This window comes from Dasypus novemcinctus, chromosome 4, assembly GCF_030445035.2.
Source record: "Dasypus novemcinctus isolate mDasNov1 chromosome 4, mDasNov1.1.hap2, whole genome shotgun sequence".
NCBI lineage: Eukaryota > Metazoa > Chordata > Mammalia > Cingulata > Dasypodidae > Dasypus > Dasypus novemcinctus.
In genome coordinates this window covers 149,523,246-149,539,030 of record NC_080676.1, presented here as the reverse complement: position 1 = coordinate 149,539,030, position 15,785 = coordinate 149,523,246, and the positions used below count along the sequence as shown (strand labels likewise).

The window sequence follows — 15,785 nt, the reverse complement described above, 5'->3', positions numbered from 1 at the left end:
GTTTTCACATTGTTCAAGTTTTTTCTTTCCTTCTTGATCCTCTATCTAGTTGTTCTATTTAATGATGTCAGTGGCATATTGAAGTTTCCATCTATTTTTACAACATATGGTCTACCCTGGAGAAGGATCCATCAGTACTTGAAAAGAATGTATATCCTGTTGTTTTGGGTGTGTAATTTTCCATAAAGGTCTGTTCTATTTCATTTAACATATTACTCAAGTTCTCTGTTCCCTTATTTAATCCAATGTGCCTACTCTTCCAGTGTCCCTGCCAACAACAATATTAATGAAATGTTCCAGTCCCTGAAAATTACTCTTCCTATGGATCACAGCTTTTATACTTCACTTAAATGGCTTTATTAATGACATCATTATATTGTGCTCTATTAGTTCTTATCCATTTTTGATTCAAGGACTAGTCCTATTATGCTATAAGCCACTCATTGTTTTCCAATATCAACCATTCACATCTTCATTCCATATATTTTTAATTGAAGTGATACCAGAGATGTTAGAGGAGAAAGAAGAATGGGTGAATATACAGAAGAATATGTAGTGGAAAGAAATTGGTGACATGCATTGCTTGGTATCCATTTGTCCAATAAAGTGAGAAACAACAATATGCTCTGAGAGGAAGGAGAATAAAATGGGTCTGAAGTTTGGAAAGAATGGGAAAAGTGAGAAAGTTGGGAAATGTATTTCTAGAAACTGCCAATATTTGCAGTTCTCCTTCTAGCTTGTGTGTCTATGACTCACTGTCCCTAATAGAATAACTCTGAAGCCTTGTTGTGATGAAATCACCATTAGAGGGCAGAGACACCATCAGATTGGATCAGCAGAGCTATCCCTGTCAGACATGAATTAGCATGGGATCTGTAGCATTTGTTAATTTAAGCCAATAATATCTGGGAGTTATGTGTTTCTGAAGCAAACAAGCATCAACTCAACTAATAGTCACAGTGATTCAGTGAAATTACTGAGAAAACCAGAAGATCCTATAAAATTTTTAAAATCACACTTGTCAGTGGCATGTTGATGATTTAATTTTATTGCTTTTTTCATAGAAATGCTGAAAAGCTTAGCTATATATAAGAAGAATAGTCACCTAAGATTGTGTACTTATATGTAAGATATTGCAAAAGTTTGGAAGAGAAGGAATTCTAAATCCCTAGCAAAATTACTGTTGAAATGATTAATTGTGACACACAGGATATTAAGAAGCAAATTCAGGGAGGACCTAAAAGATTGGAAGAAAAGACATCTATAAAAGAAGTGAAGAGCATAGTAAGAGTGGAATCCTGGTTCATTAGGGAAAAGAAATGAATTAAGTGTAAGAAATAGTTATTACAGAAGAATATTGTGGTATAAGACATGGAAAGAAAACAGTTCAGGTGATGGTGAAGTCCATGGTAGGACGGTACATAAAAGACAATAAAAAGGAATGGGGGTGAAAGTTATTGATATGGAGGAATTTTATAGAGTTTGAGGAATTATAGAAAGGGAGAGTTATTTACATGATCCGTGATATTAACCATTGCCATAGCAGGTGATGCTCTAAGGAGAGACCCTGTGAGCCACACAAAATTACATCATGACGAAAAATAAAATTATAATTCTCTTATATTTCCCATTCAACCCTGATTATTTTACTTTGACTTCTGAGTAATGAGAACAAAATCTTATATTTCATACTCTAGGTAGGTATCTCATTAAGGTAACTATGTGATTAAAAATGCTTAAAATATAATGTATATATAAAAATAGCTGATATTAAAATTTGCATATACTTTAAAATATATTAGTTAGAAAAAGAGGTTCCCCCCATACTGTCCTAGAATATATACACACTTCAAATAAAACATTTAAAGCATACGATGAGTACTTCTGTATGTCATCTAGCTCACTATTTGATACTAATAATGATGGATTTTAATTTGAGTGAAGCCACATGGGAAAATAAGACAAATCTTCAAAGTAAAAGTCTGTAGTCAGCTGCCAATATAAATCTAAATTAGGATGAAAATAGGATACCTCAAAATTTATAGAACTGAAGACAGTTGCAGGTAGAATTACCTCCTCATTTATCAATTCCCATGTGCTGAGTAAGCCTGTCTGACCAGCTGGTCTTTTTCAGGATTTGAAAACATTGACCTCTATCCTCAACCTAATATCTTTTTTACTTGTAACAGAGGAGAAAGATGATGCTATTATTCTAAATTATTGCACATATTATGTAAGTTTGGAACTGTATTTTTTCTCTGATTATTAATTTAAATGAGTTTATATCTATGTTTATTTATAGGCCAGTTCATAAAATGGGGACAAGACCCATTCATTGTAGTTATCACCTCTGAATGCAGAAATGGCGAACTGATCAATTAGAGACTGTGCTTGGAGCTCTCTCATTTCCCATGATGTGAAAACTTGTCACCAAGATCCAGATGGACATACATATAGTGAGTGAATGAGTGATGGCAATTTAATTCATATATTGGTAGAGTGGGAGTAAAAATGAGTCTTTGGCCTACCATACCTAATGAAATGGAAAAAAACTACTATTTTCTCTCTAGACATCAGGAATACAGAGGAAAAAAAAGAGAGCTACATTCCAAATCCAGAGAAATGCTACATATGTGGATTATTTGGGAACAGACGTTCACTGACCTTCTTAACCCTTTGGTTCAATGAGAAGACATACTGTACAGTAATTAGATAAATATATTATTTGGCTTTTTAATCTATAATGCTTACAGTTGTCTATTACAGAACACTGTACCTTGTAACAAATTCATTTGTTTTTGAACTGATAGAAGAGAGACTTGTTGAAAAAGGATGATCTGGGTGGTAGAAACGTGAAATCAATTCACTTGACTGTATAGCAACAAAGAGATATAAATAGAAGAATAATAAAATGTCAACAAATTGACAAACATGAAAAAAATTGTTTTACAGAATATAGCTTTATTTACAGAATCTTACAAATAAAACATTTATAGTCCACATCACATAAGTTATTTTCTTTTCTAATTTCTTCTAAAAATACCAGAGTTAAAAAAATACTGTGATGGAATTATAGAACTGTAAAGGAAAATATGAACAATAAAACCTAACCGCTTTTGCAAAAATCAAACCTTTTTTTTTTTCCTTTAAGCAGATATCCAGATATCTAGCATAGTACTAAGGTTTTGGAAGAGGACTTATTAAAACTATACCTTAGATAAAGTAGATACAATCTCAGTTATTGGTTCTTCTGAGGGCTACAGAGACCCACTGGTTATCTGGTCATGGCAGATGGAGTTCAGTGCCATGTCAGTTGGGCCTACTTTGGAGTTTGTGTTTCTGTGTGATGGAGCTGGACTCAGATGTGATCTTTGCTCACAAGCCTCTCCTGTTACTTTTACTGGATCTGTAGTTGGGACTGGGGTTTAGTGTATACCCAGGGGACCTGAATCTCTGGACTGACCATGTGATAGCCAGGCCCTGAGTCTCAACAGACTTGCAACTCCTACACTCTGGTTTATTGGACTTACCCCATTCAGCTAACATGGAGGTGAAGAAGGTCAACCACCACACCATGGAGCCTAGAGTGCCTACAACTGAAAGCAGGAGGATTGCATCCAGCATCCATATGGAATCTAAACCCCTTCTTCATATAGATGTGGAGTGGACACAACCATTCCAGGGTCCACAGGATGGAGAAATAGAGTATGGATTAGAGTGGACTTACCAATATTCTATTCATAAACTATTGTGATTAGTAATCGAAGAAAATGTGGCATTGGTGTGGAGAAAGTGGCCATGGTGGCTACTGGGGGTAGGAAGTAGGAGAAAGAGATGTGATGTAGAGGTGTTTTCTGGACTTGGAGTTGTCCTGGGTGGTGCTGCGGGGACAGTTACCGGACATTGTATGTCCTCCCATGGCCCACTGGGTGGACTGTGGGAGAGTGTGGGCTATGGTGTGGACCATTGACCATGAGGTACAGCAGTGCTCAGAGATGTATTCACCAAGTGAATGTCTCATAATGATGGAGGAGGTTTGTTGTTATGGGGGAAGGAGTAGGGTGAGGAGGGTGGGGGGTATATGGGGACCTCATATTTTTTTAATGTAACATTAAAAATAAAGAAAGAAAGAAAAAAAAAACAACTATACCTTAGAAGACCCAAACAGATAAGCCTTCTTTTTTAAACCTAGGGTGAAGGACCAATGGGATAGTTCCGAGTTGACACTAGACACAAAATATCTCTGGGGACAAGGACTGAAGACAACCTGCATCCTAGCGGTGAGGGTGAGAAGTGACAGAAACCCTTGGATGATCGTTCCTGCACGTGACATCCATTTTTCTTGATAAAGTTAATAGAAGCTGGTCCATCCAGAAAAAAGAGAGGTTAAAGATGCTATTTGCCAGAGGTGAAAACAGTCCTCAAAATAACTCACTACTCCTTAGTCTTCTAATATGTACCGTTGCTTAAAACAGCAAATTCAAAATTTTTAAAATTCTAAAAGAAATTGCCACATTTCCAACTCATGAGGCAAATCTGTTGCCAATGGCAACTTATAATCAGTCCGACTATTCAAGCGTCTCCACCCCTCCTCCAAAGCTCCGACTTGAATGGCCTCTGCACCAGTTAGAGTTGAAAGAGGATTTCCCTTTGAGGCAGCTCCCTAGGAGAGTTGCTCTACTATTGCTCATATTTTATTTTTCAATTTATTAAAGATTCTATTTTTGAGCTCCTCTCTTAAACCAGAAACCCACTAACTCTTAGTTTTCTAAGACAAATGGCATTTTGAAGAAATGACTGGATCTACAGGGAATGTTCAAATTATAAATTTAAAATATCAACCTGAATTAAGTAAAGCAAAATCTTCCAAAGTCTTAGATTTTGAGTGTTAATTTTCAGCTAACTCCTGAAAGCTCTTTGAGGAAAGTAAAACAGAAAAGACAAAGAACTGTTTTAAACAGTAACAATAACAATAATGACAATATAAAAAATTAGATTCCAACATTCAGAGGAATTGGTTCTTTGGTAAAACTAGACCATAATCCTATCAGGAGTCAGTCCTGATATTTAATCTAGAATCTTGATAACAAAAGTTTTCCTTTTGCTTCAGTCCATTCTCAAATCTTTTAGAATCAACAGGCAAGATAAGGAGGAAAACTTTTAAAGTATCATTAGCAGTTTCCCTTCTCATGTTCTTTTCAGAAACTGTTCCTGCTTTGAGGAGAGTTCCCCAAGAAGAAAAAAAAACAAAAACAAAATAGATGCTGCTTTTAATTACTATGTAGTGGAAGCTCTTCTGTATAAGGACAGAAACACTCACTGGTGTTGGCAATGGACTGGTGACTTTTGTCAGTCACACACACAAATCAGTTTGCTAAATCCACCCCTGGGCGGCAACTCTGAGTACCGCTGAGAAAGACTTCTGGAGAGATGAGTACCCCAAAGTAGCTAAAGAATCTCATATTATCAATATGATAATAATAAATTAATTCACCTAGTGAACCTGGAGATTAGCTCTACCCTGGAACCAAAGTCCTGGGGAGATAGCTCCCCAGTGCCAGAGGCTGGTCTACAGAGTCACAGATGAGCATATCCATCCATTTTCTGAAGAGAGTTAAAGCAATTAACTATATTCAATTTGAAAGAGAACTCATCCCTTTTGTTTGACGGGAGAGGGGAAGAAGTAACAGACAATTCACCACCCACTTGCAATGTAAACATGAAGTCCTCTGCCCTGCATCACATGCAGGGCCCCATCAAAGTTTCCGACCCTACATCTCTGAGTTCCCTAGTACTTGCACTTTTATGTACTTAGCGAATTCTCAATCTTGCTTGCACTGATTCCATCTCCAATTAGCCTTGTCTAAGTAGAGCATAAGCCACACTCCAATTCTCCAAGTCAGCTTGTCACTCTGGAGAAGTCCTGACTGGGGAGGGAAGTTCGTGCAGGGTCGCCTATCAGACACGCATCTTCAATGTGTTCAGAATGTCTTTCTGGGGACACAGCTAAAACCTCTCCCAAAAGGTGGGAGTGGGGAGTGGGAAATCACAGCAAAACTAATTAATTTCTTGCAGATCTCCCTCCATTCTGTCAGTGTTAGAATGAAAGAAGAGATGGCCCAGGCAAACTGTTTGATCACCTGGTCAGCCATGAACACCAGGGGTGCTGCTGTAAAATCAATATCCAGCATCTCAGTGGGAATAACTCATCTCCACTAGGGGACACATGTCATCCAGTTCTACTTCCCTTGTCATCCAGGATTATCCTTGCATCTTCTCTTGCCTTACTCGTATGTAAATAAGTTTCAGTTGTCTTTAAGGAGTAATACACAACTGAATAGACTTTGAAAAAAATGGGAGGGCTTTCTGTCTCCTGTATCTCTTGTGTAGAAACAGATACCCCATTTCAAAAGGTGCCGTGCTGAGGCCCAGGATGGGCTCCAAAATATGGACTCATCTCCTAATATTTCTAATCAAGTTATGGCCCCTGCCTATATTTTCTCATGGAAGGGTGAAGGATTCAAAATCTCTCAGTGCTGGTTCAAAGAGGTTGCCAGGGTAGCCAGAGGAGAAAGTTAGGCTTGTCTTCTAAGCTGTATTCAGGCCCCTAAGTTGCTCTGAGAAGAGAGGGAGAGGAAAGGCTGAGAGACAGTACCCTAGAGACAGGTTGCCAACGTGGCTTGTTCCTGGGAAAGAGTATTTTAAGAACAGCTGACATCTGAATGCAGAAACACAGTCCATGTCACAGTTTTTAATGGATTTGCCTCTTCCATGATGATTCATGGATACTGGTTCCTCAGGGATCAGGCAGCCAAGGCCCCCCTTCCAATCCTACTGGCCCTACCCAATCTGGATCTGTCCTGAGTATGTCGTGAGGAGCAGCATGATGGTCAAGAGGCCCAGGTTCTGGATGATAAAGGGGACCAGGATGCTGGCCTTCCTTTGATTCTCTTGACAGACTTCATTCATTTCAGGGAATATGTCAGCCAGAGAAATATGCAAGAACATTCCTCCAGCTAGTGCAAAGATCCCGTTGGCAGAAAAGTGACTGCCAGCTATGATCCTGAAGGTCAGGCCAAGGTAACAGCAACAGGCAGAAAGGAAATTGAAGAAGAGGGCCTTCTGGATACTCATCCCGGCATTGAGCAGGATGACAAAGTCTCCCAGCTCCTGGGGAAACTCCTCACAGAGGATGGCCACTGAAGTGCTGATGCTTTGGACAACAGAGATGGTAAAAGAGGCACCAATTGCCAAGTCATCAGTGAAATTGTGGAGGCCATCGTTCAGAGTGATCAGCCAGGCCAGAGTGCTGATATGAGGGTGGTGGACACCTTTTAGCCAGGAGCATGCACTCTGGAAGCCTGGAGGTCCTGGACAGACAGTGAACCCATGAAGACCTTCTCATCAATTCTGGGGGTCTTGCCATCTAGCTCACTGTTCTGGGGTTGAGGAATCATGTGGTCCAGATCCCCATTCTGCAGTGTCTCAGTTATACCCTCCTCCTGGTCCTTCTTGGAAGGCTCATCAGAGGCAAAATTGTTATGTCCATGATGATGCTCATTTTTTTGTGTTTAAGAAGCATCCTCAAAATCTTCTCTGTGAAAAAGAAAAGATAAAATCCCCCAAACACCACTGCAGACTTCGAGACATAAGAATCTTCCTGAGGGTTGAAACCTAAAGTCTCGGGGATGAACAGGAAGACAGCATTGAAGTAGAGGGTTTCAATCACTAGAGCTAGGAAGTAGAGCAGCAGCCTCTTGTAAAAAATCTTCTTCATGAAGAGCACCACACAGGCCCCCATGAGGGAGGAGAGGGAGATGATGGTCACAGAGGAGATCATATCCCTACACTCTGGGATTAACTGGAAGAGCACGTTAGAAAGCAGTGTTCCAATGGATAGGATAATGAAGTGAGTGCACATCTGAAAAACACTTTCTCCATGCAGGGCAGGATGAGGACTCTCCAGAGAGAGGTTAGGTTAATCAGTGAAACACTGAGGAAACCGAAGTCCCACACTTCAATTGTGCTTGGCTTTCCTTCTTTGGTCTGTTCATTCACTTCATATTCCTGGTCCTCAGAGGTACAGGCCTGCTAGAGAATGGTGGGGCAGAACTCCTGGAGCTCACTCTTCCCAGTCCATGACTGGTTGCTGAAATTGTAGGCACTAAGAGTTCTTCAGAATTAAAACACCTGGAGAGGTTCTTCTGTTCTTGTTTGGACAGGGTGACGATATCCCGACCCACTCCCATGCCCAGATGTTAAGCAGGACCTTCAGCTGCTGCAGAGTGAGGGTGTTGCCCTTGCCATAATGATGCATCAGATTCTGCAGGAAGGAGGTGGCACTGATGGCTGGGGCTCCATCTACAGCATGTGCACCTCAGGAGCAGTTCTTCATGTCTTGAGCAGGATGAGCAGGAAGCAACTATGCAAGGCTAGGTGCAGGGGCCTCATGGTGAGCAAATAAACCTAGTTTCTCTGTGTGGACACCCATCTTTCCAGCACGGCTGCCCTGGCATGCTCCTGAAAAATTTTAAGACAGAAATATAACCAGGCTGAAGCACATTTTTCTCATTTCAGTTTGTGGTAGTGGTAAAGGAGAAATTAACTTCAAAGTCTGTGTCAATATGTCAAAACATCTCATCTATCAGTTTGCTATTTCAATCAATAAAATAAATAGTTCTTTTAAGAATATCCATTTTTAACAGTGACATCAATAAATGTTTAATTAAATTCTTTACTTTCTAAATGTCATATAATTCTTCTTTTAAGAAATTGGTAGAATAAAGAAATGTCATGTAGGGAGGGAATTATCATAACATGATGAAAACCACCAAAACATTAAGTACTTAACAAAGCCTTCTGTCCTAGAGGAGAGGAAAGAAAAGGCTGAGACCCAAGTATGTTTTTTATTAAGATATTCTGAACATAGAGTTTAACACCTTAATTTCGGCTACTGTCAAGCAATGCAACAGGTAAAAATAATTAAACCAAATATTTTGTTAAGTTCAGAAAGATATGCCTGTGTATTTTAGTTTATTATTCACTTAGGATGTGAAGAGGAAAAAGACACAAGAGTCCTTGTTGCATTAAAACTATAAAACATTACCATCTCCATATAGTGCTTTTGTACTTTTAAGAATAGATTACTTGTTGCTCAGATGTGGCCTTTCTTCTAAGCCAAAATCAGTATGTACATGCATTACCATTCCCCAGCATGGGCCATGACTCCCAGGGATGAGCCTCCCTGGCATTGCTACCAAGCACCAACTAGCAATGCAACTGGAAAAAGACCTTAACCAAAAGGGGGAAAGGGTAAAGACAAATGAGTTTATATGGCTAAGAGACTTCAAAATGAATTGGGAGGTCATTCCAGAGATTACACTTGTGCATGTCTCAGCAGGATCTCATTGACTGCCAATGTAATTATTGCCTCATATAGTGGGATTCCTGAGGGAGCTGGAGATATCCAGACACTATAGGCTGGGCAGACAGCTCAGGAGTTGGGCACCCTGCCAGTGGGTCCTACTTTGGAATTTATGATTCCCAGTGAAACAGAGTTGGACTCAGTTGTGGTTTCCTTACACATGGCTCTTCTACCCCATCTATTTGAACCTATAGTTTGTGCTAGAGTTGATAGGTGTATATCCAAAAGACTTAACTCTTTGGTCTCTCCATGTGCTATCTGGGCCCTGAATCTCAACAGATTTGCAACACCTACTCTTAAGTTCAATGGACTCATCCAGGACAACTAACAAGGAGATGTTGATGGATAATGACAATCTCGAGGAACAGAGACAAGTCAGCAACCTTAAGAAACATAGTCCCATCCATCTGCCCCATGGGATCTAAGACCCATTTCAATTAGAAGTGAGCATCATCATCACTGAATATTCAGGATTGGGGGGGTGAATGATGGACTAGAGTAGCTTCACTGTTATTCTACTGTAGACTTACTGTGATTCAAACAATGGAAGAACTTTTATCATTGATGTGGAGGCAGTGGTCACTGGATGTTTTGAGGGCAGGGAAAAGGAAAAATAGGTGTAATTTGGGGGCATTGTTGATACTTGGGAATTGTCCTGAATGACATTACAATGACAGATACAGGTCATTATATATCTTGTAATAACTTACAAAAATGTGCAGGAGTGTAAACTATAATGTAAATTATAATCCATGCCTAGTGGCAATGCTCCAAAATGTGTTCATCAATTGTTACAAATGTACCACACTAATGAAGGATGTTGTTAAGGTGGGAAAATGTGGGTGGGCTAGGGATTAGGGCATATGGGAATCCCCTATATTTTTTTATGTAACATTTATGTAATCTAAGTATCTTAAAAAATAAAAACATAAAATAGTGTATTAAAAAAAAGAGTAAAGTCCCCAAAGAACCCCTGTATCTGAAACAGGTAAATGAAGAATTTTCTCTTTTCTAAACCTAGAAGAGTAAGATGATGCACTTCCCTATGCAGAAAGGAAGAAGAGGAAAACTCAAGCTGAAAAGTATATGCTCCAGCAATAATGTTCTCCTAGCATATACCTTTCTGGGGGTAGGTGTGGAAGGGAGATGGTAACAGGTTGGTTGTGCCCACGCCTAATTCTCTTAACTTTAAAGAAAAATATGCAACACATTTAGGTTTCCCTTGATGCAATTTAGCTCATTCCTTCTAGAATTGTGCTTTTTAAATTGTAGTGTGCATACCAATCACTAGGGACCTATTATAGTTATGTTACAATGCAAATTCTCATTCACTACAGCTGAGCTAGTGTCCTAAATGAGAGGCTGTATTTCCAGCAACTCCCAGATGATGCCAGTGTTGTTGGTCCATGACAATGCTTCAGGTGTATAGCTCTAATCTAAACCATATAAGATACAAGAACATTAGACCTAAAAGGGACCTTAGGTGACATTTAGTGCAACTTTTCGTTTTACAGGAGAAAAGTTAAATTCCCAAAAGCATTATAATGACACAACTCTTTATTCATTGTCTTGATACTACAACCCAAAACGCCTGACTCTTAGTCAAGTGTTCTTTCCATGAATAGAAGCTCTTTAGAAAGATTCCTAAGCTTTGTGTGAAAGAACCCCATATCAGTAACATTTTTCATTTAAAAAATAGTACTACTACTCCAACTAAGCTTGAATTGTTGTTTTAAAGTAATGTTTCCCTTGTGAGCATTTTAAAATTCTATTCTCCTGGTTCAAGCTCCCACTCCAATTTTGTCAATTAAATGTTTACATTCAGAACAAAGTTCATCTAAATTATGGACTCATCTTATAATGGCACATGTGTCTTTGTAAAATATGTGGAGCACCTTGAAAAACATGTTTGCACAAGTAATTGAAACTATGAAAGTGCAAAGGATAGCATTCAACCTTCACCCTGTGCATCCATTTAATAAGCAATTATCAAGTAATGAGTTAGAGAATGTTTCCAAATCAGTTTAAGGCATGGTACCTCCTTTCACAGAGCTTTTAACCCAGTGGAGGAGATTAGATCTACTTGGTATGTGCTTTTAATATAAAGTTCATACTATTAGAAAGAAGAGTGTATTGGAAATATTTTGAATGGACTTTGTAACATTTATATTGGGTCATGCAAGAAAGGGTAGACATATTGGACAAGAATACCCTGGGATAAATGTCACCTAGCAAACAAAATACATAACATACAGGATTAAATGAAGAAATTCTAAAACTGAGAGTGCAAAAGCAAAGATAGAATGCTTTAGCTATGCATGCCCATCCTCCTTCCTCTTTACTTGCATATGGACCATTTGACAGTTGAGGAGCTGAGGCAACTTGCAGCCTGAGGCATCTACCTTTCTGAGCAGAGAAGGTAGTTGAAAAAGGCACATCATCTTGCTCCATTGCCTGTCCTGGACTGGAGCAGGCAATGGGACCGAAAGGACCTGGTTTCTAGACACCGTTCTGTTATTAACTCATTGGGTTGTTGGTCAGGGCCTTAAATTATCTGCTTCTTATATTGAAAAATATTTTTTTAAATGTAGAATCCTTAGACAATTCCATGAATACAGTCATGCAGTCTATGAATAGACAGTTTTATTTCTTCCCTTCTAATTTTATGCCTTTTATTTCTTCCTTGTCTTATTGAACCGGTTGAAACTTCCAGTGAGAGTTTGAATAGAATTGCTGAAAGAAAGCATTCTTACATTTACTCCAGGTAAAAAGAGAAAGTGTTTCGTGCTCCACCAGTAAGAATGATGTTAGGTATAGTTTTTTATTTATAGATTCCTTCATGAAATTGAGGAATTGTTTCCTTTTTTCCTATTTTGCAAAAATGGTTAAAATGAATGTGCTTAATTATGTTAAAATGTTTTGCTTTATCTATTGAGATGATTTTATACTTTTTCTCCTTTACACTGTTGATATGTATAATTACATTGATTGATTTTCTAACGATAAAAGTCAAATTTTATGTTGGAAAAACTCAGGTGTCCATTGACTGATGAATGAATAAACAAATTATGGTGTATACATGTGATGGAATATTATACAGCTGTAAGAAGAAATGAAGTCATGAAGCATATGACTGCATGGATGAACCTGGAGGACATTATGTTGAGTGAAACAAGACAGACACAAAAGGACAAATAGTGTATGATTGTACTACTATGAACTAAATATATTGTGTAAACTCATGGAGTAAATGGTTAGAATATAGGTCACCAGAAAATAGGAGGATAGAGAATGAAAAGCTGAGATTTAACCTCCACAGAATTGGTATAGGGTGTTTGTAAATCTTTGTAAATGATTAGAAATGGTGAAAGCTTTAAAAAACAGTAATTTTGTATTGTTGAAATAAACTCCACTTGCCTTAATCTCTCTATTTTTTTTTTGTTACAAATTTTGTTACAAATTTTGCATGCATGTTCATGAAATGTATTGGTCTGTCTTTGTTATTAGGTCTATGCTGAGAAATTCTATTACTCTTTTCTCACATTTGAGTTTTCTTAAATGTTAGAATTCACCTCTTATAATGCTTAGATTTTTCTTTGTTGGATTATTTTAATTTTGAATTAAATTTCTTTAACTGATGTTGTGTTTTTCATATTTTTTTCTCTTGCATTGGACATGGTAAATTTTTCTTCTTTCAAAAAAATTACTTATCTCTTCTCAGTTGTTCAATTTATAAGCATAAAATAATCCATAACATTCCCTTATTTCAAGTTAATATCTATAAAATAAGATATTCATGATATTGGCAATTTGTGTTTTTTTAATTTGTCTTGAGCAGTCTATTTAGCAGCTTTTCAAAATTCAACTTTTTCTCTTTTGCTTGGCATTTTCTATTACATAAACACCTGATCTCATGTGTATTATTTCCTTCTTTCTATTACTAATAAATTAAATTTGCTCTTCTCTTTCTAGTTTCTAAAGATGGGAACTTGGGAAACGGACTTTGGCCCGGTGGTTAGGGCGTCCGTCTACCACATGGGAGGTCCGCGGTTCAAACCCCGGGCCTCCTTGACCCGTGTGGAGCTGGCCCATGCGCAGTGCTGATGCGCGCAAGGAGTGCCGTGCCACGCAAGGGTGTCCCCCGCGTGGGGGAGCCCCACGCGCAAGGAGTGCGCCCCGTAAGGAAAGCCGCCCAGCGTGAAAAGAAAAAGAGCAGCCTGCCCAGGAATGGCGCCGCCCACACTTCTCGAGCCACTGACGACAACAGAAGCGGACAAAGAAACAAGACGCAGCAAATAGACACCAAGAACAGACAACAAGGGGAGGGGGGGAAATTAAATAAATAAATAAATCTTTAAAAATAAAATAAAATAAAATAAAATAAAGATGGGAACTTAGTTGATTTAAAAACTTTTTTATATATAATAATTTAAAACTCTAAATTTCTCTGTAAGAATTAGTTTAGCTAATTTGCAAATTTAAAAAAAAAATTGCATTGTGTTTTCATTACCTTTGATTCAAGATGTTTCCCAGTTTCCCTTGTATTAGTTTTTCAATCCATGGGTTTAGAAGTGTATATTAATTTCTAAATAAGAGGATCTTGCAGAAAATTTTTGTTTTGGATTTTTTAGATTTCAAATTCAATTCCATTTTGGTCAGTAAAAAATATTCTACAAGCTTTAACCCTATTATATTTTGAAAATCGATATATTTATATATACACATATATACATAAACGTAGTCTAGCTAGGGAATGTGTTCATGAACCCTTGAGAAAATTGTATTCTCTGTATTTGCTGATTGTAGCATTATATAAATAAATATTTAAGTATTCAATCAGATCAACTTGACTGATGATTTTATCCAAATCTATACTGACACTGATTTTTAGTATGTTTGTTCTACCAATTGCTGAGAAGGAAATATTAAATCTCAGTCTATTTGTGGGTTTGTCTATTTTCAATTTATTTCATTAGTTTTGCTTTATTTTGAAACTCTGCTAAGAGGTACCTACACATTTAGAATTGTTGTCTTTTTGATGACCATTTTATCATTTAAAAATGGCCCTCTTTATCTCTGGTAGTACTTTGTATTTAAGTCCATTTTGCAGGATATTAGTATAAGCCATTTCAGCTTTCTTAGGATTAGTATTTTCATGGTATATTTTTCCATACTTTTACTTCTAACCAATATGTATCTTTTCTTCAAATGGAATTATTCATTGTCCCAAAACATAACTGGGATTTGAAAATCAGGAGCAAATTCTACCATCGCCTTCAGGTTTTTCTGGATTAGCTCCAGAGGGAGTTTTTCCTTAGATTGCCTTTTCAGAGCATTTTGTTTGTTATTCTCAAGCCAGCACCTGTCAGAATATACTTTAATATGTTTTTTATATGTCTATATAGTATGTTTATGATCAACAATCAATAAATTCTTCAGCAGTCTAGATTTATATGGTATTTGTTTATATGTGGGCCCTCTCTCCTTCTCAATTTTAAACTGCTGGAGGTAAAATCTTTGTTGTGTGTCTATGTTGTTTGGTCCAGCACTGGTTCCATACTTTTTATATAGTAAGTGCTCAAAATACATGCTAAATAAATGTGTTGCATGTGTGGCTCTGACAATATTAGACTTCATTGGATTAATTTGGCATTGCATAAATGTAATGGAATCTGTGAATATAAATGAATTCCAGAGTTTCAGCAAAAAAAAAATTCAGGACCTCATCAAAGGATTGTGAGCATTTAATCTACAATTTTTCCTTCTTGTTTCCTACCTTTATCTTCTAATTCAATTCTCTTTAATTCCAAACTGATTCACTTTCCTTCCTCTTTAATTAGTCTCTTCCTCCCTTTGTTTTATTCACTGACTCATATATTGCTTTAAAAGCCTCCCCTAAATGTACACCCTCCCTTAATTCCTTCTTCCTCATAGAGGGCGTATTTATCTTCCTGCACCTTTGTTGACATTCTTGACATTTGTTATTAGTCAGTTAGATGAGGTGGCCAACCTTGCCCTGTTCCCCAAGCCCAACTGGACTATAAAGATGGTATGAAAGCTCTGTTTTTTGAAATGAGAGACTAGGTAAGGCTGAGTTATATAGTGTCTAAATTAGCTTCATTCTGTACCAAGACCCAAGAATTACATATCTCTAACTTCAAATTTTGGCCGAGTAGGTTTCTGAAAATGATCTAATCCCACTTTGCTGATTTGAAAAATGAACATGCATACACCTATCTTAAAGATGTGTTGTTAAGCTCAAGTGAAATAATTATGTAAAGCCCATCACAGTGTTAGTTGTAATAGTGGAGAGGGTAGAATCAGTAGTAGCATTTTAACTGGTACCGTTTACATTGTCTGG

The 15,785-nt window shown here is 37.6% G+C and overlaps 1 protein-coding gene and 1 pseudogene across 2 annotated transcripts in view; one reads left to right on the top strand and one right to left on the bottom strand.

The window, feature by feature from the left end:
- The window catches only part of CLDN8 (claudin 8), a 105,690-nt gene extending 90,820 nt beyond the window's left edge, over window positions 1-14,870 (top strand). The window contains exon 2 of one of the 2 annotated variants that reach the window (XM_058296147.2): window positions 13,397-14,870. In XM_058296147.2, the coding sequence (XP_058152130.1) occupies window positions 13,397-13,443 (47 nt within the window). In that variant the 3' untranslated portion in view covers window positions 13,444-14,870. Of the gene's footprint in view, window positions 1-2,302; window positions 2,453-13,396 lie in introns of those variants that run through there. The other variant, XM_071214917.1, reaches the window with a different exon arrangement.
- Window positions 6,841-8,460, bottom strand: LOC139438827 (metal cation symporter ZIP14-like; annotated as a pseudogene).
- Window positions 14,871-15,785: the final 915 nt, after the last annotated feature.